Genomic DNA, 27031 nt, shown 5'->3' with positions numbered 1-27031 from the left:
CTATAGGCTGCATAACGTGTTTTCTTTCTTAAGTGACTCTGCAGGCCTTCCCAAAGAAAGGTAGACATATGCACTTATGAAGATATATTGTGAAAAAGTGTTCCAGGGTCCCCGCACGTGGGCGGGATGATTCAGTACTTATGACTATAAATGGAAATCCCCTACAATGGATTTGTTTTACTCTCTGATTGTGCCAGTTTTCAATTCCAGCTCTTGCCGGTTGTTCCGACCCTGCAGCTGCGTCTCCTGCGTCTCCACCCCACTCGCGCCCCCATTGGCCACTCCCTTCCACCTCCCAGCTGCTCCTCCCTCCCACCTCCCCTTCTTAATGGTGCCCGCTGTGCGGTGCCGAGTGTGAACCCCCCCGACCTGCCTTTGGGCCAGGAGTACACTCGGCTTCACCAGCCTGCCTCTGTGCCCCTGACCCCGCCTTTGCTGCAGAAGAAAGTTCGAGGCCCTCCACCACCCGCAGGCACCCGCCTGCACCTCATCCCAGGTGCCTAGTGGTAGGTGTATACAGTGTGCATTGTACCTTGTATTTCGTTTTTGTAAATGGTAATTCGTTTTTGTAATTTGAATTTCGTTTTAAGCACTGTTTTTAACTTTACCAGTGCCCATTTTCTGCTCTGCTTCGTTTTACTCTCTCTGATTGTGCCCGTTTTAAATTCCGGCTCTTACCGGTTGTTCCAACCAAGACACTGTGTACCCTGCAGCCCCGCCCCCATTGGCCACTCCCTCCTGCCTTCCAGCTGCTCCTCCCTCCCACCTCCCCTTCTTAATGGCGCCGCTGTGCGGTGCCGAGTGTGACCCCCCTGACCTGCCTTTGGGCCCAGAGTACACTCTGCTCCACCAGCCTGCCTCCGTGCCCCTGACTCCGCCTTTGCTGCAGCAGGAACTTAGAGGCCCTCCACCGCCCGCAGGCACCCCGCCTGCGCCTCATCCCTGGTGCCTAGTGGTAGGCGTAGCTAGTGTGCATTGTACCTTGTATTTTGTTTTTGTAAATCGGATTTTGTTTTTGTAATTTGTATTTCGTTTTATGCACGGTTTTTAACTTTACCTGTGCCCATTTTCTGCTCGGCTTCGTTTTACTATCTCGGATTGTGCCGGTTTTTCAATTCCGGCTCTTGACGGTTGTTCCGACCCTGCCGCTGCGTCCCCTGCGGCCCCACCCCCCTTGAACCCCTATTGGCCATTCCCTCCTGCCTCCCAGCTGCTCCTCCCTCCCACCTCCCCTTCTTAATGGCAGCAGCTGCATGGCCGCACAGCGGAAGCGGCAGAGGCGTGTCAGAGGCAAGCCCGTCTGCGTCTGGACCGCGCCAAGAGCCCGTCAACCTGGTCCACGCTCCACCTGCACCCCCAAACGCCACTACTCCTCCACAGAGCTCCTTGCTCCCAACCCCAGCCGGCACACCGCCTGCGCCCAGGCCAACCCCAGACACACACACGGACCTTTCACATGCCACTTCTCCTGCATTCACACCAACAAGCACCAGAACACCACCAAACATCCCAATCACCTCAACTGCATCCTCCTTAACACCCGCTCCATCCACAAGCACGCCATCGAGCTTTGGGACCTACTCTCGACAAACTCTCCCGACTTCACCTTCCTCACTGAAACATGGATGAACTCATCGGAACCCGACATCACCAGAGCCATCCCAGAAGGATACAAAATCACCCGTAGAGACCGTATCAACAAACCAGGAGGAGAAATCGCCATACTACACAGAAATTCCATCAAGATATACACCAACACCAACGACACCGCAGAGCACCTACACTTTCAGGTACACATCAACGCCAACACCACCCTAAGAGGAACTCTCATCTACAGACCACCAGGACCCTGCCCCCCATTCTGTGACACCATCGCCGACACTATCAGTTCCCACGCCCTCGCCTCCACAGACTACCTACTCCTCTGTGACCTTAACTTTCACCTGGAAAGCACCCACGACTGCAACTCCATGGCCCTGCTGGACAACCTCGGCCTCAAGCAACTGGTCACCTCACCCACCCACTCAGCCGGGCACACGCTAGATGCCATCTTCAACTCCAGCAGCCACATCGCCTTCACTTACACCACCGAACTCACCACCACTGCGTCCACTTCTCCTTCCTGAACCCCACCACCAACAACATCCTATCCCCTACCTCAAGTGGAACAAGATCTCCAAAGAACTGATCTCCAACCTCGCACAAGCTCCACCTCCCAGTACCAGCAACCCTAACGCTGCCACCCTCAACCTCACACGATGGCTAGAAGCATGTGCAGAGTCCCTCGCCCCACTCAAAATAACCAACACCCGCACCAACAAGACAGCCCCCTGGTTCACCGCAGAACTTCAGTCTTCCAAACGAGAATGCCGAAAAATTGACAAAGCCTGCCACCAAAAACCTTCAGTGAGCAATTTCTCTGCCCTCAAATCAGCCATGCGCAAACACCACCAGCTCATCAGGACCACCAAACGATCCTTCTACAAAGAACGCATAGACAACGCACACAACAGCAAGGAACTTTTTGCCATCAAAGAACTCACCGAACCCAAATCCTGCACCATCGACCCTCCACACTCCCAAGACCTCTGCAACTCCATCTCCAACTACTTCCACTGTAAGATCGCAGACATACATGACAGCTTCACATAGTCATCACCACCACCGACACAGCCAACACCACAGCACCCTGCCGCACCAACCTACTGAACACCTGGACCCCCACCAACGACGAAGAAACCGGCAAAACCATGAGCTCCATCCACTCAGGCTCCCCACAAGACCATTGCCCCCACCACATCTTCAACAAGGCCAGCCAAATCATCCCAAGCTACGGGCCGTCATCAACAGCTCGTTCGAGACTGCAACCTTCCCAGATATTTGGAAACCCGCCAAAGTCAACGCTCTTCTCAAAAAACCCAAAGCAAACCCTGAAGACCTCACAAACTACCGACCTACCTCTACTCCCCTTCCCTGCAAGGTCATAGAGAAGATAGTAAACATACAACTGTCTCACTTCCTAGAAGACAACATACTCAACATCTCCCAGTCTGGATTCTGCAAAAACCACAGGACCGAGACATCCCTCATCGCCTGTACAGACGACATCATGACCAGATTGGACAAGGGCGAAACCGTCACCTTCATCCTCAGCCCCACCCTTTTCAATATCTACATGGCTCCACTCGCCATCATCATCCACCCCCCAAGGTTTCACCATCATTTCATACGCTGACGGCACCGAGCTCATCTCCCTCACAAGGAACCCATCTACTGCCAAGAATAACCTACATGCTGGACTCCTCGCCATCGCTAACTGGATGGCAGCAAGCCACCTCAAACTGAACTCTGAAAAAAACGAAATCATCTTTGGTCCCAACAAGACGGCATGGAACGACTCTGGGGTCCACCCTTGGACCACCCCCAACACCCACCACCCATGCAATCTCTGCATCATACTGGACTCGTCTCTCTCCATGACTCAGCAAATCAACGCCATATCATCCCCCAGCTTCAACACCCTCTGCATGCTACGCAAGACTTTCAAATGGATTCCTTTAGAAACAAGAACGATCACCCACGCCCTCATAAGCAGCAGACTGGACTTCGGCAACGCCCTCTAGGCAGGGACCACAGCCAAGCTTCAGAGAAAACTCCAGCGCATCCAGAATGCAGCCGCACGTCTCATCCTCAACCTCCCTCGCCACAAACACATCTCTGCCCACCTCAGATCCCTACACTGGCTGCCCATCAACAAAAGGATCATTTTCAAAATCATTGTCCACGCTCACAAAGCCCTCCACGACACCGGACCGGCCTACCTCAACGAACAAATCAACTTCCACAAACCAACTAAACAGCTACGCTCCGCCGAACTCGCCCTCGCTACAGTCCCCCACATCCAACACACCACCTCCAGCGGTAGATCCTTCTCTCAACTTGCCGCCAAAACCTGGAACTTCCTCCCCACCAACCTACAAAAGACCCAGGACCTCCTAACCGTCAGAAAGCACCTCAAAACATGGCTTTTCGAGCAGTAACCACACCCCACCCCCAGCGCCTTGAGACCCTACCGGCTGAGTAGGATGCTTAAGAAATTTGTTTGATTGATTGATACAAGAGAAACATATTTCTAAAATCTTTGGTCGAACTGGTCTTTGCCCCATGTTCAAGAATTAAAGGGTACATAGGTCTCTGGGCCATGCCCCACCTATATTACATTATAGAAAGAAAAAGATACAACATCATGGTGCTTCTCTTACAGAAATTGTTCAACTTGCAAGTAAAGCCCATATGAACAGGCTGAGGAAACAGAAACCATGACATACGATACTCTATGCCCAGCAAAACAATCAAACAGGAAGACCAGATGCACATCTTTGACATGCCCAAGGGCGATGGAAAATTCCTCAAACAATTTATGATAAACTCGATCTAGTGCATGGCCTGAAAAGAAAATACATTTTAGACCGATGCTGCCAACAGAAATACCAGTAAAGACTCACCTGGGAAGTATAACCTAGTACAAGGACTATTATAAGATTACCTAACTACATTGATAAATGTGTATGGTCCTATACGGAACTGCCAACTATGCTTGAGAAATCTATAATACATGCCTGCGCCTAGGAGCATGAACCATCGGAGTGCGGGAAAGGACTTCAATTTAGCACTGGACTACAGCGATAGATTACGCTCTATATCCCTAAAGAGAATAGGCTGGCAGATTTAAGAAGAGTCACAAATTGATTTTTAGTTGCATTCAATATATTCAGGCAACTGGTAGTAGAAGGTACAGCACAATAATCGGACCATTCATCTGTGCTGGGAGAGGCGGGGGGTGGGCATCCCAGTGCAATCGACTACACAGAAGAGTCTGTTTTATCTGATGTGCTCAGGAGATGTGGTATTTAGCCACTGCCATCACAGACTACATCGAAAACAGAGGCAGTGTCTCATCATGAGCCACTCTATGGGAGGCCTTCAAGGTTGTGGTCAGACTGTGGTGTCTTTTAAAGGACCTGCTGCAAAAACAAGAGCGCAAGACTGAACACAGGAGTTAGGCAACAAATCATTGTTATAGTGGTACAGAATGATCAAAGGCAACTAACCACTGACTGATAGCTTTGTACTATTTTGTAAACAACTGTATGCGGCAGAGAGGCCAACTCATCCGGAATACATAAGACAATATATGAAAGAGATAACCCTATCCTAGTTGGAGGGGACAAATGGGAAACGCTTGGCAAGAGGGGGGTGCCTGCATGGTTTGGAAGAGGTGGGGACCGTCACAGATGAGCTTACAAGATGCAGAGCATAGGCATGTGGTATACTTACTGCAGGATTTTATCAGAAAGATTTGCTTCAGCCAAATCTCTTTGTAATGTATAATGAGACACTGGAGGTCGGCATATTACCCTACATATGTTGGGGAGAGATAATAACCTTGGCTAATCCGGGGAACGACTACCTTAAAACTCAAATCACATAGGCCATTGCATCCTGAATATAGATGTCAAAACCTTAGCTTCAATAGTGGCTAACAAACACCCCTGATCAGGGGCTAGCTTTCTTAGAGAAAACAGTTTTCATTCCCGGTAGAGAAACGTCCTACAATGAACGCATCCTGTTTACTATGATGGAATATCTGGATCCTGATTGTAGGAGGCTGGCTCAGTATATGGTGTACACCTATAGGTGAGGCACCCTGCACAGAGTCCAGGCAACCCTTAGTGATAGTGTAGGCAGCTCTAGACAACCAGAGCTCTCATAAGGGCAGTTGTGGAGAGCAGCTAGGGCTTTTCCAGGAGTGTGAAAAGCAGACTGCGAATACCACAGAGGTCAGTCACTGATGTACACACAGGAAAGAACCACACCAGTGTTAGTAAAATATGTTCTATCGATGGTAACACATACTCTAGAACTGACTTAGGTATATCTCCTAAACATACATATGGACATACAAAAATATACTTAACAGATAAGTAAAGGCATAAAAATACATGAGCTCATACAGAGAAACCATATATTAAAAAAAAAAAATAATACAGAAAACTCCCAACTAACACTACCACCCAAGGACCCTTAGGACTGGGGAAATGCTAAACCCCAAAGTAAGAAGGTAAGATTCCCCAGGTGCCTGTGTGCAGAGTAGTAATCTTGGGTCAGTATCCATAAGCTAACGTGGGAAAGTCGTGGTTGGAGTTTTCATGTTTTAGGACACTTCCCAAAGGACCTTGAGGAAACTCGTTGGGACAAAGGAGGTTGGCTAGTGTTCCCATCCATGGACACCCAGAAGAGAACCTACACCAGGGAGCTCAGGTGCATAGGGGTGAAGTTGTGTTGGAGCCTCCCTTGAAATCAATGGGGACCGCGGTTGTCGAGCTGCTGTCGTGGGCCAGGTCGGTGGAGACCAGGCATGGATTCCTGAAGAAGAGGAACTAAGGAAAGAGGGGAAAGAATCCAGACCACCAGGAAGAGCCCAGGCGGTGCAGGAGGGCAATGCTCACCTTTCTTGGAGATGCTTTCCAGTAGGCTGGTGGACGAAGAAGTGCAGTCGTGGAGTCCAGGCGAAGCAGGAAGATCCTAAGAGGAGTCCACAAGATGTCCAATGCCAGTCGTCGAGTTGCAGAGGGGTCAGTGCTCAGAGCGGGACCACCAACAAGCCTTAGCAAATGCAGAGAAGTGATGCACGGAGTTTGCAGGAGGCGTGTTGCACTGACAGGCTTGACCCACTTTCAATGTTACCAGTGAACACAAAATTAGGAATTTCAACATCTTGTGTGTGGGAGAATTAAGAATCCTGGGACAAGGTGATGCCCACTCCTCACAGGAAGTGGTCATATAGGGGGTTTAGTGACCCCAGAGGTAAGTAGCTCACTGGCTACTACCCTTAACACCCCAAAAATGAGTATTTAGGGGACCCACTGGTACCAGGACCTCAGATTCGCTGGACTAAGGCAGAAGAAGGATCTGAAAAGCAAGCACTAGGGAGCAGCAACTGACTTGGCACCAACCTCGCCGGCCTGCCTGCTGTCCTCGACAATTGTGCCGAAGAGGACTAGCCCTGCAGATTTTCTGCCTCCAAAAGCCTGGGAGGACTGCCAGCAGTTCAAGAAGTAACCAGGATCTCCTGTGGAGTACCGGAGCTGGTTCCCTGCATCCTCCAGTCACGAAAGAAGACTTACAGGGACTCCAGATCACCAAAACCTGACACTGGATAGCACTATTGCACTCGTGCCTCCTAGCCCGAGTTAAAGGGGACAAACGGTGTCAGTGTGGTACCCAGGTCCTCCAGAGCCAAAGCCCACCTTGGGTTTTCCAACTGTGGATGTCCCAATGCCGTCTGCACCCTCTGGTTTTACAGCCTCTGGTGACAAAAACCCTACTCCTCAGGACACACCTGCACCCGGACAACCAAGACTGAGGAGAAGACCAAAGGAGCCCCATGTCCCCGAGCATTGTGAGACCTGAGTGCCCCTGTGAATTCCCCCAGACTGGCCCTCCAGTCCCTGCTTGAGGCCACTTTCAAACCAGATCGATCTCCACTGAAGTGAATGGGACACCCGATGCAGTAATACCTCTGCACCCAGATGCCCCAGAGCCCCCGAGGTGACCTGTTGCTATGGCCTTGGACTGTCCCATACTCACATGAGTGTTCTTCTGGACTTGAGGTAAGTCATTGCCAAGTACCCATATTGAGTGTCTGTTTCTTTCACATAGAATAACATTGGGACACCCAAAGCTGAAAAGCACCTTTGCACCCGGATGCCCAGTGCCTCCCGAAGTAACCTGTTGATGTTGTTTTGGACCTTGCTTGTTATTTGGTGTATATATGCTGTTTGTAGATATATCCAAAGGGAGATATACACATGCTAGTGTAGTAGTTAGTGCTGTAATAAAGAATCCTTTATTTTTGCAACACTTGTGTGGGAGTTACTGTCTGACTACTATGGCAAGTACATTCCTCCTGGATAAGCTTCATCTGCTCGCCTCAGCTACCCCTGGAGAGCTTTTACTACCTGGACACCTAAACACTATCATTAAGGATTGCCTGGACTTCGTATAGGGTGCCACATCATAGGTGTGCACCATAAACTGAGCCAGCCTCCTAAATAGAGTAGAGTATACTCCTGTTCCGGGATATTGGGATGGAACTGGTTCTATCACCCCTTTTAGAAGAAGTGACTGTACCTCTTCTTTGAGGAGTGCAAGGTGTTCTTGAGATAACCCCTGTGTGTGAGGAGGGATATTGGGAGGCGTGGAAGTAAGCTCCAGGCAATAACCATTTTGGATATTGGTGAGGACCCATCGGCCCAATGTTCGGTCTATTGTGCCCCAAATGGTGTTATATAGGGATTTGGCATTTTCAGGTAGTCAATTGTTTGTTGCGGAAGCCGAGCCCGGGGAGTATTTTTTTTGCCCCAGCCTCTGAAATTATTGCCCTGCATGTACCCTTAAAGAAGCCTCTGGTGTCAGAGCTTGAGGCTTGTTTATTTTGGGGGGGTGGAGGGGTCAGAAGTTGTAGAGGATTTGTAACCCCACCCCCCTTCTATACACTGGGAGATGAAAAAATCCCCTTGGTGCTCGGGACTGAAGAGCCCCCAAGGTCTTTGCAGTGTCAGTGTCTTTTTTTTATTTTTTATTTTTTTATTCCTCTAATGTAGAGTGACCTTCGGGACCAAAAAGATGTTCTTTGTTGAAAGGTATATTTAATGAAGCTTGTTGAACCTCTGGCTGAAATCCAGAGTACTTAAGTCACGTATGCCTTCTTATGAACACACTTGTATTTATGCCCCTTGCTGCTGTATCAGTAGCATCTATTGCACTATTATGAGCATTTGTTGACCCTTTAAAACAATTTGCTGGCCACGCTTGCGATGCTCCTCTGGGAGATATTGGAGGAGATCCTCCAATTCCTCCCAGTGATTTCTATCATACCTAGAGAGTAAGGCTTGCAAATTGGCGACAAACCAATAATTTGCAGCTTGAGCAGCCACTCTCTTGCCTGCGGGATCAAGCTTTTCAGTGTTAATGACTGGGCCTGGATCATAAGAATCCCAGAGGTCCGGATCTTGCTGTGTGTCCCCTGAGTAGTGATCTTGAAACAATGGTGAACCTTGGTGAGTGAGATATTCCACAGTTGAGGAAGCAGGAGAATGAGGAGAAGAGATACGTGGAGGAGAAGTAGGGGGAGGAGGACCAGGCTCATTTGAGGAAGTAGCCTTTTCCTTAGAAATCTTTTTAGAAGGCAGCGAGGTATCCAATGCCTCCTGAAAAGTTAGCTTCCTTTTAAAAGGAACAGTAGGGGAAGCTACAATTCGCCCTGTGCCTTCTTGAATTTATAGCCTGTGCTTTCTAGCGTCTAGAGTCTCAAGTATAGGCTGACTAGGTGAGGGCGTGGAGGAACTGAGCCCAAAAGGCTCCAAAGTAGCAGGGTCTTTATTTTTCAGAACCAAAGTTTTCGGTCAATGGACCTTTTTTGGTACTGGATTTGGTTCCAAAGAACCTCGGCTCAAAGCAGATAAAGTCGGTGATGATGTTTGCCAGTAATAGGTCAGACTGAAGTGGATGCGGTCGATGGCAAAGAGCAAGCCCCAGCAGTCTTCATAGGTTTCAGTGCAGTGTCAGTAAACGAGGCAGCCTAACTATCCTTCCGAGACAGACCATGGCGTGACTGCAGTAGTGGTCCTGTGACCTCAATAGGGACTTTCTCTGCATTTTTGTGGGTGGAGGTGGGGGCCACAGTCCTCACTGTTTGTGTCAACGTCAGTTCTTGGCTCTCGATGTCCGACTGGATGTCGGAATCTGAATCTTGGATGGAGAGGGCTTCTTGTTGTGACTGTTCCTGTGCATGTTCTTCCCCAAAAATATCCAGGGTGCCTTCTGGATATATGCGTCAAACTGCGAGCTAGTCAGTCTCAAAGAGTTTTCTTCGATCAAAATGATCGACACGCCTCACAGATAGCCTCTTGAGCCGGTGAGTGGCACAGGTTGCACACCCGAAGGTGATCGGCGTAAGGGTACTTCGAGTGGCAGAGAGGACAGAATCAAAACATGTCCACTCCATCAGGATTACATTATTTTTGTCACCACAAGTATATAGGCAAGAAGGCCTGCCGTGCCCTCCCCGGAAGGGAGTGCGGTAAAAAAACTGGACTCAACGAGATGAAAAGAACATGCAAACAGAAATCACAATCGAAAGTACAATAAAATCAAATATAGAAAGACGATGAGAAAGTCTCGGACTGGAGCACGTCAAAGACTGAGCGAAAAATTACACATCCGAACTAGAGGGCAGAGAAAAAACAATCTAACAAAGTACTCTATGCCCATGCGCAGCATCTCTGAGAAGGAGTCACTCAATCCTGTGACTCGAAAAACAGCTTCTTCAAAGAAAAACTACTTGTAACACCCAGGACCAAGTACTAGATGGCAGGAGAATGCAGAACATGTGTATCTAGGGCCACACATGCCATTGAATATTTCTTTTAAAATGGTATTTAGATGTGCTTATGCAAACTATGGGCATAACATATTACAACTTTATTTGCATTTTTATTCTTAATCGGAGCTTAGAAAACAAGAATTTAGGAATAAATCATGTGTGTTTGCTGTACATAAACAAAAATACAATGAGAAAATGTTTTATGTGACCTAGTTTGAAGTGCCTGTATTAGTACCACTTAGCAATCAGAGTGGGTTCATAGTGATGGCAGGGGGTGGGCAGGAAGTATGAGTTACAGTCTGATGGGATGGGAGGAGCATGAGATACATATACTCTTATTCATTTGGATAGATGAGAAATATCCAGGGCACACGTTGCTGTCATCCCAGATAAACGCACCACATCCTTCAATGGGCAGAAAAAGAGTCAAATTGTGAGGGTGTAGGAAGAAAGGTAGAGTGGCTGTATAGATACAAAGTAAAGATGAGCAATGAAAAGAAAAGAGACATGTAATGTAGGTGACTTTTAAACTCTCATCATGGTATTTACATTAATTCAAACAAGAAATATTTATTATACTAATTCCCGTTTTCAATGACTAAACATTTGCTCCTCTCCATTGACAAAGTCCCAATAATATATGTATATGGTGAAGACATCTTCCTCCTACCTTCGCCAGGGGGCAACAGCCCCACTCCCCAGACGCAAGTCTGCAGCAGGTCTGGCCATCTTGACAAGAGGCAGTATCATCGCATTTCACGTCTCGAACTGCAATCAGAGCAGGAAGCATGTGGTAAAGGAAGTAGATGACTCATGAGAAGTCCGGTACATGCAGAAAATACCCATTTTATGAATAACAATGCAGAGTTCAATGAATGCGTAACACAAGCTTGAACCTGTACTGGCCTACACCATATTTTTAGGAATTGAAAATAGAGAAACAAGAACAAATGCCATCCTCCAATAAAAACATAAATGTACCTTTCATCCTTCATTTTGGTTGCATGAAGGCAAAAAACAAATTCACAAAACAGATTACTGAGCCTCCTCACCACCAACTCTCATACATTTTCAATGTTTTTCAAGAACACAGACTCAAAGAGCTAACCCTCAACCCAGTCTTGCTCACTTTGCTTATTACATACACCATATTCTCACTTAGAGTCAAGAAAACTAACACACAAGTGTGTGCGTCCATATGTTACACACAGATTACACAGTGGCACTATGTAATTATAATCATGTCAGAGTTTTGATGGTAATAGCGTGTGTTTAACTAATAACGTTGGTGTCGTTTTGACAAAACTACATTAAAAAAAAAATACATCCACCTCATCCCCTTCCTGGCAGTTTTGTGCCAATCCATCAAGAAAGAGCTAGGCAAGAAAATGTGGAGGTCCCCAAAAAAAAAAAAAAATAATAATAAAAAACCTAATTATTTTCCACATTCATTTCCATAGAAAGATTCTTTTGTAACTACAAAAGAACAGCTGAACGGAATTACACCAGATTTGGCAAAAAGTTAGAACTTTACTCAGATAGCATGCTTATCGTGATTTGGTGTAAGTCAATTCAGCTCTGAGAATTAGCATTTAAAGACTGGCTCAGGAGGGGCATGAAGTAGTTAAATAGTAATGTAATGAATGTGTGTACATGTATGCTCTGATTGGCCACATTGAAGGGGATTAGTCAATCCTGATTGGATAGCCACAACCAATACAGGACACTGGAGCAAGGTGCCCAATTACCAGAAAATTAATTTAAAAAAACAAAAAACATATGGCCGTTCGTACGCATTTGGGTGGTGGGGGGATGTGTATGTGTGTATATGGAAAATGGCACTTACCCAATGTACATCTGTTCATGGCATGAAGTGCTGCATATTCACATGCTGTGCATTATCTTGCCATCTAGTGTTGGGCTTGGAGTGTTACAAGTTGTTTTTCTTCGAAGAAGTCTTTTTTCGAGTCACCGGATCAAATGACTCCTCTTGGTGAGTGCGCATGGGCATCGACTCCTTTGTTAGGTTGTTTTCGCGCAGAAGGGTATAGGAAGGAGTGAGAGTAAAAGGATGTAAATGTACAACTATGTGTAATAAGAAACTAAGATGTCCATGCAATTATAAATAAATATACATATGTATGTATGCATATATGTAGAAATAAGTACTGCAACTACCACAGGCTTCCGGGGAGGAGGGAGGGCGCATGTAAATCTGCAGCACTACATGCCACAAACAGATGGATATCAAGTAAGTGATATTTTCCTTTCGGTGGCATGTATAGCTGGAGATACACAGGCCGTGCATAGACTAAAAAGCAGTCCTTCTCCCAATAAAGCGGTGGCTAAGCCTGTAGGGGTTGAAGTAATTTGAAATAGTGTTTTTGGCACGGCTTGTCCAACATTGGCTTGTTTTGATAATACATCCACACAGTAATGCTTTGTGAATGTATGTGGTGTGGACCACGTGGCAGTTTTGCAAATGTCTGCATTGATATATTCCCTAAAAATGCCATAGAAGCACCTATATTCCTAGTGGAATGTGCTTTAGGAGTCATCAAAAGTTGCCTTTTTAATGTAACATGTCTGAATACATCTCACAATCCATCTAGCTAATCCTTGTTTTGAAATGGGATTAACTTTTATGTGGTTGTTGGAAAGCAACACAAAGCTGTTTAGTTTTCCTAAAATCTTTTGTTCTGTCAACGTAGTACATTAGAGCTCTTTTAAGGTCAAGCGTCTATAGAGCTCCTTCAGCAGTTGAGTCTGGCTGTGGAAAGAAGACTGGCAATTCCACTGACAGATTAACGTGAAAAGGTGAAATTACTAAATTTTGGATTTGTCCTAAGTACAACTTTATGTTTATGTACTTGGAAAAATGGTTCCTCTAGAGTAAATGCTTGTATTTCACTCAGTCTTCTTAATGAAGTAATTGCTAATAAGAATGTAACTTTCCAAGTGAGAAATTGAATACCACATGAATGCATGGGCTCAAATGGTGGTCCCATTAGTCTTGTGAGTAAAATATTGAGATTCCATGCAGGAACTGGTCGAGTTCTGGGTGGAATAATACATTTAAGTCCTTCCATAAAGGCTTTTATGACAAGAACTCTAAAGAGAGAAGTATGTTGTATGGTTCGTAGGTATGCCGATATAGCTGAGAGGTAAATTTTAATAGAGGAAAAAGCTAAGTTGTATTTTTGTAAATAAAGCAAGTAACACACAATATCTTGTATTGATACTTTAATTGGATCTATATTTTTAGGTTGGCAGTAGTAAACAAACCGTTTCCACTTGTTTGCATAGTACTGTCTGGTTGTTGGTTTGCGTGCATGTTTTAGATCTTCCATACATTCTAATGGAAACTGTAACTATCCAAACTCTATGGCCTCAGGAGCCAAATCGCTAAGTTGAGTACACTGGGAATGGGATGCCTGATTTGACATTTGTTCTGTGTTAACAGATCTGGTCTGTTTGGAAGTTTGTGATGTGGCACTACTGACAGATCCAGAAGTGTTGTGTACCAGTGTTGGCGTGCCCATGTGGGAGCTATGAGTATCATGGTGAGCGAGGTGTGACGCATTTTGTTGACCAGAAATGGAATTAACAGGAGAGGGAGGAAAGCATAAGCAAATATCCCTGACCAGTTGATCCATAGGAGCATTGCCCTTGGACAGAGGGTGTGGATGTCTGAATGCGAAGTTTTGGCATTTTGCATTTTCGCTTGTTGCAATAAGGTCTAAGCCTGGTGTTTCCCACATTTGAAAGTACTGATGAAGTACCTGTGAGTGAATTTCCCACTTGTGTATTTGTTGCTGCGTCCTGCTTAGTAGGTCTGCTAACTGGTTGTGTATCCCTGGGATGTATTCCGCTAGCAAGTAAATTTGATTGTGAATTGCCCATTTCCATATTGTTTGGGCTAGAAGGGACAATTGGGATGAATGTGTTCCCCCTTGTTTTTTCAGATAGTACATTGTTTTCATATTGTCTGTTTTTATTAAAACTGTTTTGTGTGTGATCTGAGGTTGAAATGCTTTGAGGGCCAAGAATACAGCTAATAATTCTAAATGATTTAAGTGATAAGTTAATTGCGTTGAGTTCCATTTCCCTTGTATGGTTAGGTTGTTGAGATGAGCTCCCCAACCTGTCATAGACGCATCTATTATTATGGTCTGTGGCACTGGGTCCTGAAATGGCCGCCCTTTTATTAAGTTGTTGTGATTCCACCATTGCAGAGATTTGTAAGTTTGGAGGTCTAACACTAGATCCTGTAACTGGCCCTGTGCCCAAGACCATTGTTGTGAGATACACTGCTGCAGTGGCCTCATGTTTAGTCTTGCATGCAGTACTTTCGATATACATGATGCCATCATTCCCAATAGTTTAATGATAAGTCTTACAATGTAATTTTGATTGGGCTGTATTTGTGATTATGATGAATTGAAAAGCCTGTATACTTTGTGAACTAGGGTAGGCTAATGTTTTTTTGAGTATTGAGAATTGCACCTAGATAAGGTTGAACCTGTGCTGGTTGAAGATGAGATTGTTGGTAATTGATTGTGAACCCTAATGAGTGTAGGGTATCTATTGTGCATTGAGTGTTGACACTGTAGAATATTGCTTGATTTTATTAGCCAATCGTCTAGCTAAGGGAAGACATGTAGGTTTTGTCTTCTGAGGTGAGCTGCTACTACAGCTAGGCATTTTGTGAAAACCTTTGCAGCGGCTGTTATGCCGAAGGGAACTACTTTGAATTGGTAGTGTTTTCCTGCGATTACAAATCTAAAGTATTTGCGATGAGCTGGATGTATGGGAATATGGCAGTAAGCGTCCTTGAGGTCTAAAGCAGTCATGTAATTGTGTTTCTGTAGTAGGGAATTACATCCTGTAGAGTGATCATGTGAAAATGCTCTGACAGGATGTATAGATTTAGAGGTCTGAGATCTAGGATGGGTCTGAGAGTTCCAGCCTTTTTTTTTTTTATAAGGAAATATAGTGAATATACTCCTGTTCCTTGTTGTGATATTGGAACAATTTCTATTGCTCCTTTTAGAAAGAGATTGTACCTCTTGATTTAGCAGAAAAGTGTGTTCTGGAGACACCCTGTGAGAGCGAGGGGGAATATTTGGTGGAGTAGAAATTAGTTCTAGGCAAAAACTATTGTGGATAATTGAAAGTACCCACTGATCTTTGGTGATGTTTTGCCAGTGAGAGTGGTATTGTAGCAGTCTTCCTACCACAGGAGGCGTGTGGGATCATGGGATGTTGAGAAAGTAATTGTTTTGTGGGAGTGGTAGCACTTTGAGGCATTAAACTTTCCTCTGGCTCAAAAGTTTTGGTCTCTGTAAGAGCCTCTAAATGACCCTCTTGGACAATATTGCTGCATTTGTTTGGGATGGGAGGAGGAAGCCTCTGTAGTTTGGGGTTTGAATCCTTCCCTAGACTGTTGTTTCTGAAAGGAACCCCTGAAAGGTATGGTGTATAGGGCTCCCATGGCTTTTGCTGTGTCAGAATCCTTTCGGAGTTTCGATAGTAGTATCTACTTCAGGTCCGAACAGATGCTGTTTATCAAAAGGCATATTAAGCACTGCCTGCTGTATTTCGTGTTTAAACCTGGAGGATCTTAGCCATGCATGTTTTTGAATTGTTATGCTAGTGTTGATACTTCTAGCTGCAGTGTCAAGGGCAGATCTAATCTGGTTATTAGTGACTGCTTGCCCCCTCTTCAACAATTTGCTTTGCTCTCTTCAGGTGCTCTTTGGGTAGATACTGCAAGAAATCTTGCTCTTGCATTTCATCCCAGTGTGCCCTGTCATACCCTGCTAACAGGGCCTGGAAATTGGCAATACGCCATTGGTTAGCTGCTTGTGTAGCTACCCTTTTACCCGCAGCATCAAACTTCCTACTTTCCTTGTTAGGGGGAGGAGTATCCCCTGAAGACTGGCTATTAGCCCTTTTCCTAGCAGCACCGACCACAATGGAGTCTGGTGGCACTTGTTGCTTGATGCAGATTGGGTCTGGTGGCGCAGGTTTATATATATTTTTTTAAATCAGTTCTTGGGGTTAAAACCCTAGCCTTGACTGGTTCCTTAAATATATCTTCTGCATGTCTAAGCATGCCAGGCAGTATTGGTAAACACTGGTAGGATGAATGGGTCGAGGATAATGTATTAAAAAGAAAATCCTCCTCCAATGATTCTGCATGCATCTGAACCCCATGATATGACCTGTGTATAAACTGTACTATCCTCTGGTGGTGAAGGTTTAGTAGGATAAACATCTGGGTCATTGGACGGAATAGGATCTGAGTCATACAAGTCCCAAGGGTCAACTCTATCTCCCTGTGAGTAGGTGTGGGAGTGTGATGGTAAGGGTAGTGGTGGTGGGGTAGTAGGAGGTGGAGAAAAAGAAAGCTGTGGCGAATGTGGTGGAGAAAGCTGGAGAGGTAATGGGGGTTCTCCTTTCTCAAATATTTGTGCTGGTGGTGGAGCAATATCAAGAGTCTCTTGAAACGCCAACTTCCTTTTGGCCTGTGGAGGTAGTGAAGAAATAATTTTCCATGTCTCCTTATGGATGTGTGTCCTTCTCGGTTTACTGTCCATGACCTCCAAGATTGGTTGGATATCAGAGTCCTTTGATTGATATTCAGATGGTTTTATACCTTTAGAGGATTGTTCAGTAGTTACCTTTGTTATATGCTTTAGACAGCTCGAAAGTCCTCTCTCTTCTGTATAGAAGGATGTTTTCGGGTCCAAAATGGTACTAGGTGTTTTCGGTCTGAAAGAGCATCCGAGGTTTCGGTTCCGAAGCCGGACGCTGTATTTTCGACTCTGAAGAGTCGAGACATTGGCTCGGAGGAGGAGCTTTTTATCTTTCTGCTCGACTCCGGCACCGAAACAGGCGTGGCCTATTGATGGGGTTACTAGGCCTTTTTCGGTGCCGAACCCGAGGGTCGGTCGCCGACAATTGTCTTTCGGTGGGACCATGGCTTTCCGACAGTGGTGCACTCAAGGCCTTAGTAGATTTCTTAGAAGTGGGCATAGGGGCAGGTGTACTCACATGCTGAGCCGCTGTGGTAGGTTGGCTATTTTCCTCTGATCCTGCTTCGGAGTCCTGAATCAAATCAGCCGTCTGTGCCTGCTCCTCCTCTAAGGTGTCGGTGCGCACTCTATCATTTTGACGCCATTTCGAGTCTTCTTGCTCTCCGGTCACTCAGTGTCTTTTTGGACCGAAACGACCGGCAGGCTTCACAATCTTCCTCTCGATGTTCTGGAGAGAGGCAAAGATTACATACCACATGGGAACTTCACGTGGCATCGAGGACAGAAACTGAATGGAATCCGTTTATTTACATACGTACAAATTCTAATTGCAACTTAAACGGCAACAGGCTCCCGGGGAGGAGGGAGTGCGCATGTGAATCTGAAACGGAACACGCCACGAACAGATGTACACTGGGTAAGTGACATTTTCAGTTCGGTGGCATGTGTAGCTGCAGATACACATGCTGTGCATAGACTAGAAAGCAGTAATCTGCCTGAAAGTGGTGGTCAGCCTGTAGGAGTTGAAGTTGTTTAAAATAATGTTCTTCGTAAAGCCTGTCCTACTGTGGCTTGTTGTGTTGCTAACACATCGACACAGTAACGCTTAGTAAATGTATGAGGCGTAGACCAGGTGGCTGCCTTACAAATCTCTGTCATTGGTAGGTTACCTAGAAAGGCCATTGTTGCTCCTTTCTTTCCAGTGGAGTGTGCCTTTGGTGTAATGAGTAGTTCTCTTTTAGCTTTTAGGTAACAAGTTTGTATACATTTAACTATCCATCTGGCTATGCCTTGTTTGGATATAGGGTTACCAGCATGGGGTTTCTGGAATGCGACGAACAACTGTTTAGTTTTACAAAATGGTTTTGTTCTGTCTATATAGTACATTAGAGCTCTTTTCATATCTAATAATGTATGCAGTGCTCTTTCTGCCACTGAGTCTGGCTGTGGGACGAAGACTGGGAGTTCCACTGTTTGGTTTAAATGAAACGGTGAAATGACTTTTGGTAGAAATTTAGGATTTGTGCGGAGAGCCACTTTATGTTTGTGTACTTGTCTAAAGGGTTTCTCGATAGTGAAAGCCTGTATTTCACTAACTCTTCGTAATGAAGTGATAACTTGGAAAGTGGAATTTCTAGTAGCTAAGAATTGGATCGGACAAGAATGCATGGGTTCAAAAGGTGGACCCATGAGTCGTGTAAGTACAATATTAAGATTCCACGAGGGTACTGGTGGAGTTCTTGGAGGTATGATCCACTTTAGTCCTTCCATGAAGGCTTTAATGACTGGTATTCTAAATAGTGATTTTGTGTGTTTAATTTGCAAATAAGCTAAAATTGCAGCGAGGTGTATTTTGATGGATGAAAAAGCAAGATTTACTTTTTGTAGGTGTAGTAAATAACCTACAATGTCCTGTATGGACGCATCTAACGGTGTGATGTGTTTTGCTTGGCAGTAGTAGGCAAATCTTTTCCATTTGTTAGCATAACAATGCCTGGTGGTAGGCTTTCTTGCCTGTTTAATGACTTCCATACACTCGTTTGGAAGATTTAGGTAGCCAAATTCTAAGACTTCAGGAGCCAGATTGAGCATTGCTGGATTGGGGTGCCTGATCTGTTGTTTGTGTTGTGTTAACAGGTCTGGTCTGTTTGGAAGTTTGATGTGAGGTACTACTGAGAGGTCCAACAGTGTGGTGTAACACAGTTGTCTTGCCCACGTTGGTGCTATAAGTATTAGTTTGAGTTTGTTTTGACGCAGTTTGTTGACTAGAAAAGGAATGAGTGGGAGAGGGGGGAAAAGCGTAAGCAAATTTCCCTGACCAATTGATCCATAGAGCATTGCCCTTAGACTGAGGGTGTGGGTACCTGGACGCAAAGTTTTTGCATTTTGGTTTGTGGCGAACAGATCTATGTCTGGTGTTCCCCACTGGCGAAAGTACTTTTGTAGTATCTGGGGATGTATTTCGCACTCGTGAGTTTGCTGATGCTCTCGACTGAGATTGTCTGCTAATTGATTGTGAATGCCTGGGATGTATTGCGCTATTAGACGAATATTGTTGTGAATTGCCCAATGCCAAATTCTTTGTGCTAGGAGGCAGAGTTGTGATGAGTGTGTTCCCCCCTGTTTTAGTACATTGTTGTCATATTGTCTGTTTTGACAAGAATGTGTTTGTGATCTAGAAGAGGTTGAAAAGCTTTTAGTGCTAGAAAGACTGCTAGCAGCTCTAAGTGATTTATGTGTAGTTGTTTTTGCTGGTTGTCCCACTGTCCTTGTATATTGTGATTGTTGAGGTGTGCTCCCCAACCGATCATGGATGCATCTGTTGTGAGAATGGCGTGAGGCACACGGTCTTGAAAAGGCTGCCCTTTTTTTAAATTTACGGGGTTCCACCACTGAAGCGAATAGTGTGTTTGGCGGTCTATCAACACTAGATCTTGGAGGTGACCCTGGGCTTGCGTCCATTGTTTTACAAGGCACTGCTGTAAGGGCCGCATGTGTAACCATGCGTTTGGGACAATTGCGATGCATGTTGCCATCATGCCTAGGAGTTTAATAAAAAATCTGACTGTAGTGCTGATTTGGTTGTATTTTTGGTACCATGGTGTGGAATGATTGTACCCTTTGTGGGCTTGGACTTGCAATCGCTTTTTGAGTGTTGAGTGTAGCTCCCAAGTATTTTTGGATTTGGGATGGTTGCAAGTATGATTTTTGGTAATTTATAGAAAACCCTAGTGTGTGTAGGGTATCAATTGCGTAACGTGTGTGATTTTGACACTGCTGTTGAGTGTTGGCCTTTATTAGCCAATCGTCGAGATATGGGAATACATGCATGTGTTGTCTCCTTATGTATGCCGCTACTACTGCAAGGCATTTTGTAAATTCTCTGGGGGCTGTTGTTATCCCGAAGGGTAATACCTTGAATTGGTAATGTTTTCCTTGTATAACAAACCTGAGGTATTGCCTGTGAGATGGATGGATGGGTATATGAAAATACCCATCTTTTAAATCGAGTGTTGACATGTATTCTCCCTGTTTTAGTAATGGGACTACATCTTGTAGAGTCACCATGTGGAAGTGTTCTGATTTGATGAATAGGTTGAGAGTCCTGAGATCTAAAATTGGTCTTAGTGTTTTGTCCTTTTTGGGAATAAGGAAATATAGGGAATAGACCCCTGTTCCTTTTTGTTGATGAGGTCCTAGTTCTATGGCCTGTTTTGTTAATAGTGCCTGCACCTCTGTTTGTAACAATGTTAGATGTTGCGACAAAAGTTTGTGTGCTCTTGGGGAAATATCTGGAGGAAAATGTGTGAATTCTATGCAGTAACCATGTTGGGTAATTGATAGAACCCATGTGTCCGTTGTTATGTTTGACCATTGATTGTGGAACATCCCAGTATTCCTCCCACAGGGGATGTGTGTTGGGGGAGGGTGATGGGCAAGTCACTGCTTGGTATTAGTGGCCTGCTTTGTGATTTGGAATTTTCCCCTGGACCTTGGTAATTGTCCCCTGAAGGACCCACGAAACCCCCCCTCTCTGATATTGTGATTAGTAGGAGGGTTTTGTTTGAGAGATGGATGTTTCTGATGATTGTGGTCTAAAACCTCCCATTGCTTTGGCCGTATCAGTGCCCTTTTTCATTTTTTCGATGGCTGTGTCCACTTGTGTGCCAAATAGCTGTTGCTGATTGTAAGGAAACGCATCCTTGGCATGGTTACCCCCTGACTTTTGCCTTTGCTGATGCCAAGTTATGATTTGAAAGTGTGCTGAGGCCTGCTAACCAGGCCCCAGCACCAGTGTTCTTTCCCTAACCTGTACTTTTGTTTCCACAATTGGCACACCCTGGCACCAGGTAAGTCCCTTGTAACTGGTACCCCTGGTACCAAGGGCCCTGATGCCAGGGAAGGTCTCGAAGGGCTGCAGCATGTCTTATGCCTCCCTGGGGACCCCTCACTCAGCACAGACACACTGCTTGCCAGATTGTGTGTGCTGGTGGGGATAAAATTACTAAGTCGACATGGCACTCCCTTCAGGGTGCCATGCCAACCTCACACTGCCTATAAGGTATAGATAAGTCACCCCTCTAGCAGGCCTTACAGCCCTAAGGCAGGGTGCAATATACCATAGGTGAGGGCATAAGTGCATGAGCACTATGCCCCTACAGTGTCTAAACAAAACCTTGGACACTGTAAGTGCAGGGTAGCCATAAGAGTATATGGTCTGGGAGTGTCATGCACGAACTCCACAGCACCATAATGGCTACACTGAAAACTGTGAAGTTTGGTATCAAACTTCTCAGCACAATAAATGCACACTGAAGCCAGTGTACATTTTATTGTAAAATACACCCCAGAGGGCATCTTAGAGATGCCCCCTGAAACCTTAACCGACTACCAGTGTGGGCCGACTAGTTTTAGCAGCCTGCCACACACCAGACATGTTGCTGGCCACATGGGAAGAGTGCCTTTGTCACTCTGGGGCTAGTAACAAAGCCTATACTGGGTGGAGGTGCTTCTCACCTCCCCCTGCAGGAATTGTAACACCTGGCGGTGAGCCTCAAAGGCTCACCCGCTTTGTTACAGCACCCCAGGGCACTCCAGCTAGTGGAGGTGCCCACCCCCTCCGGCCACGGCCCCACTTTTGGCGGCAAGGCCGGAGGAGATAATGAGAAAAACAAGGAGGAGTCACTGGCCAGTCAGGACAGCCCCTAAGGTTTCCTGAGCTGAGGTGACTGACTTTTAGAAATAACCATCTTGCAGATGGAGGATTTCCCCCGATAGGGATGTGCCCCACTCCCCTCAGGGAGGAGGCACAAAGAGGGTGTAGCCACCCTCAGGGCTAGTAGCCATTGGCTACTAACCCCCCCAGACCTAAACACACCCCTAAATTGAGTATTTAGGGGCTCCCAGAACACAGCAAGATAGATTCCTTCAACCTAAGACGAAGAAGGACTGCTGAGCTGAAAAACCTGCAGAGAAGACGGAGACACCAACTGCTTTGGCCTCAGCTCTACCGGCCTGTCTCCCCACTTCTAAAGACACTGCTCCAGCGACAAGTTCCACAGAGTCCAGCGACCTCTGAAGCCTCAGAGGACTACCCTGCATCTAGAAGGACCAAGAACGCCCAAGGACAGGGGCTCTGCTCCACAAAGACTGCAACTTTGCAACAACACACGTTTCCCGCCGGAAGCGTGAGACTTTGCACTCTGCACCCGACGCCCCTAGCTCGACTTGTGGAGAACAAACACTACAAGGAGGACTCCCCGGCGACTACGAGACTGAGTAGCCAGAGTTGGCCCCCCTGAACCCACACAGCGACGCCTGCAGACGGAATCCCGAGGCTCCCTCTGACCGAGACTGCCTGCTTCAAAGACCCGACGCCTGGTAAAGACACCGCACCCGCAGCCCCCAGGACCTGAAGGATCCGACCTCCAGTGCAGGAGCGGCCCCCAGGTGGCATTCTCCCTTGCCCAGGTGGTGGCTACCCCGAGGAGCCCCCCACTTGCCTGCATCGCTGAAGAGACCCCTTGGTCTCCCATTGAAATCTATTGCGAACCCGACTCCTGTTTGCACACTGCACCCGGCCGCCCCCATGCCGCTGAGGGTGTACTTTTTGTGCTGACTTGTGTGTCCTCCCCCCCACCCCCCCTCCCCGGTGCCCTACAAAAACTCACTGGTCTGCCCTCCGAAGACGCGGGTACTTACCTGCTGGCAGACTGGAACCAGGGCACCCCCTTCTCCATTGAAGCCTATGCGTTTTGGGCACCACTTTGACCTCTGCACCTGACCGGCCCTGAGCTGCTGCTGTGGTAACTTTGGGGTTGCCCTGAAGCCCCAACGGTGGGCTACCTTGGACCCAACTTTGAACCCTGTAGGTGGTTTACTTACCTGCAAAACTAACAAACACTTACCTCCCCCACGAACTGTTGAAAATTGAACTGTGTCCAGTTTTAAAATAGCTTATTGCCATTTGTGTGAAAACTGTATATGGTATTTTGCTAATTCAAAGTTCCTAAAGTTCCTAGGTGAAATACCTTTCATTTAAAGTATTGTTTGTAAATCTTGAACCTGTGGTTCTTAAAATAAACTAAGAAAATATATTTTTCTATATAAAAACCTATTGGCCTGGAATTGTATTTGAGTGTGTGTTCCCCATTTATTGCCTGTGTGTGTACAACAAATGCTTAACACTACCCTCTGATAAGCCTACTGCTCGACCACACTACCACAAAATAGAGCATTAGAATTATCTCTTTTTGCCACCATCTTACCTCTAAGGGGAACCCTTGGACTCTGTGCATGCTATTTCTTACTTTGAAATAGTACATACAGAGCCAACTTCCTACACTGATTAAATGGCATGTTGAGGACAGCCTGTTGAATCTCTGGTTTGAAACCTGAAGATCTCAGCCAAGCATGGCGTCCAATTGTTACTGCAGTGTTCACTGTTCTTGCGGCAGTGTCAGCGGAATCTAATGCAGATCGTATTTGATTGTTAGATATTGCTTGTCCCTCCTCTACCACTGGCTGAGCTCTTTTCTGGTATTCTTTGGGGAGATGTTGGATGATTTCGCTCATCTCATCCCAAAGAGCTCGGTCATATCGTGCGAGGAGGGCTTGAGAGTTTGCTATGCGCCACTGATTAGCAGCTTGTGACGATACCCTCTTTCCTGCCGTGTAAATTTCTTACTCTCCTTATCTGGAGGTGGTGCATCTCCAGATGACTGAGAGTTGGCTCTCTTTCTCGCAGCTCCAACCACTACTGAGTCTGGGGGCAGCTGCTGTGTGATGAACACTGGGTCTGACGGTGGTGGCTTGTATTACTTTTTCACTTGTGGTTTAATGGGTCTTCCTTTCACGGGCTCCTGAAAAATCTGTTGGGCGTGTTTAAGCATGCCTGGGAGCATAGACAGACTTTGGTAGGAAGCATGCGTCGAGGACAAAGTATTAAAGAGAAAGTCGTCCTCCAATGGCTCTGTGTGCATGCTCACACTGTGGAATGCAGCAGCCCTAGCCAAGACTTGTGTATGAGCTGCTATCTTCGGGTGGAGAGAGTTTAGAAGGATAGCACTCCGGGCTATTGTCCGACACAGGGTCATAATAGATGTCCCAGGGGTCTGTATCTTGTTGCAACTGCACAGTGTGTGTGGGTGACTGTGCAGGGGGCATGGCAAGATGTGAAATTGTTCTTTGAGGAGAATGCAGAGGAGAATGTTCTGGGGAAACTGGCGTGACGGAGATTTTTCTCTGGGCACTTTAGCCTTTAGCTGCTCAGTGTCTGAACGTCCTTGGAAAGCCAGTTTCCTTTTGAATTTGAGAGGCGATGCCGTTTGGATCTTCCCAGTATCCTTATGGATCTGTATCCTTGTCTGTGTTTCATCAAACTCCATTTGGTGAAGTTCCTCCTCAAATCTGTGTCTCTCTTTTGTCTTGAGAGTCCATGTACCTCGGTGTATGAGGCTTTTTTCGGCTCCGAAGCCTGTTTTTTCGGCACCGAAATGCCCATGCTGACAGTGGGCCTCGGTTCCGAAAGACTCTTTCGGTTTTTCGGCTCGAGTCCGAAGCCTTCAGCACAGGTTTGGCCTTTTTCGGTGCCGAAGGTGTTGCTTGGTCACCACTTGATTTCTTGTGGGTCGAGCCATGGCCTTCCGGCAGTGGCGTCCCCGAGGCCTTTAGTTTTGTTCTGTACTGACTCTGGACTTGGGTCGGGCAGACGTACTCACGTGCTGGCCTGCTGTGTGTGGTAGGGCTGCGTCGTAGTCGTCAGAGTCGGAACCTTGGATGGAGATGGCCATCTCCTCTTCCTCGACGTCGAGGTGTTCGGAACTCTTCGACGCCATTTGCAGTCGCCTCGCCCTTCGATCCCTCAAGGTCTTCTTTGAACGAAAGGACTTGCAGGCCTCACAAGTATCCTCTCGGTGGTCCGTGACAAACACATATTACAGACCCGGTGTTGGTCTGTGTAGGGATACTTGGCGTGGCACTGTGGGCAGAATCGAAACGGGGTCCGGTCCATTAGGCTTCAACGTTTTCTGCGGTCGGGCAGACCAGGCCCTGGCGGGCACAGGAGCCCCAAGGGGCAACCGAAGTTGTGTTTCGCCGGTGTCGAGGTGTTGATGCAAGATTTTTCGCGATCGAAAAACAATACCGACGATTTTCAGTGAATTTAGTCTTTTTCCGAATCGAATACCTGGAGCGAAGAGGAACACGTCCGAACCCGATGGCAGAAAGAAAACAAACAATCTAAGATGGAGTCGATGCCCATGCGCAATGGAGCCGAAAGGGAGGAGTCACTTGGTCCCTAAACTCGAAAAGACTTCTTCGAAGAAAAACAACTTGTAACACTCCGAGCCAAACACTAGATGGCAGGATATGCACAGCATGTGTATCTGCAGCTACACATGCCATCAAACATATACATACACACACACACACACACACACACACACACACACACACGGTGCCAGTGTCCAGAAGATTAATTAAAAAAATATATAAGGGGGCAGGATGAGCACACTGATACGTGTGTAAGTACACAACATGTCTTAGCTATTACAGGACGTTCAATGAGATGCATGTAGTGAAAAAAAGGTATTTACCTTCGGTAACACTTTTTTCAGGGAAAGACTGTTAAACTGCTGATTCCCACCATAGAGGATTCACCAGGTGCCAGACTGGATATCGGAAATCAGGAGCAATACGTTTGTATGCCAGTAGGTGATGCTGATGGCTCTGTGTCAACGCCTTCCAAAGCAAAAGTGACATGTGTGGTGCCTACATAGGTGCCAAAAACACAGGGCCATGTCAAAAGAAGTTATGTAAACTTGTGCCGAAGAGCTCAGTTCGCACAACAGGAAGGATAAGAGTGTCAGTCAGGAACCTGCGGTTAGATAGTGTCTACCACAAAAATGATTACCAAAGATAAGCAACTTGTTCTTCTGGTACAGACTTAACTGCGTGTAGGATAGTCCCTCTTTCTGGCATGGTTACCCCCACTTTTTGCCTGTTGTCAGTGTGCTTAGACTGTTTTCAATGGGATCTTCCTAACCAGGACCACAGTGAGTGTGCTCTCTCCTCTAAACACGGTTGTCTTGGTATCCTTTACACCCAACAATTGGCATACTGGTGTACTCCTGTAAGTCCCTAGTATATGGTACTTAGGTACCCAGGGCACTGGTGCACGAAGGAACCCCCCATGGGCTGCAGCATGTATTATGCCACCAATGGGAGCCCATGAAACTGTCTGCAGGCCTGCCATTTGCAGCCTGCGTGAAAAGGTGCATATGCACCTTTTCACTGCTGGTCACTACACCAGGTCACTGTAAGTCACCCCTATGGTAGGTACTTCCAGTTCTAAGGGCAGGGTGCATGTCCCTGTGTGTGTCGGCATCCCCGCAGGAGCAGAGGTACCCCTACGAACTCCAGTTCCCTGGACTTCGTAAGTGCTGGGAAGCCATTTTTTCCATGTACTGGACATAGGTTACTACCTATGGTCCAGCTACATAATAGTAACTCCAAACATAGGCATGTTTCGTATCAAACATGT

The 27031-nt window shown here is 46.4% G+C and overlaps 1 protein-coding gene across 19 annotated transcripts in view; it reads right to left on the bottom strand.

The window, feature by feature from the left end:
* The window catches only part of GRN (granulin precursor), a 1029241-nt gene that overhangs the window by 523195 nt on the left and 479015 nt on the right, over window positions 1–27031 (bottom strand). For all 19 annotated transcript variants that reach the window (XM_069237890.1, XM_069237896.1, XM_069237897.1 and 16 more), the window contains exon 9: window positions 11118–11215. In XM_069237890.1, the coding sequence (XP_069093991.1) occupies window positions 11118–11215 (98 nt within the window). The remainder of the gene's footprint in view (window positions 1–11117; window positions 11216–27031) is intronic.

Source organism: Pleurodeles waltl, chromosome 6 (genome assembly GCF_031143425.1).
Source record: "Pleurodeles waltl isolate 20211129_DDA chromosome 6, aPleWal1.hap1.20221129, whole genome shotgun sequence".
In the NCBI taxonomy this organism is placed as follows: Eukaryota; Metazoa; Chordata; class Amphibia; order Caudata; family Salamandridae; genus Pleurodeles; species Pleurodeles waltl.
Note: the sequence above shows the minus strand (reverse complement) of the source record. Positions and strands in the feature narration are given on the sequence as shown.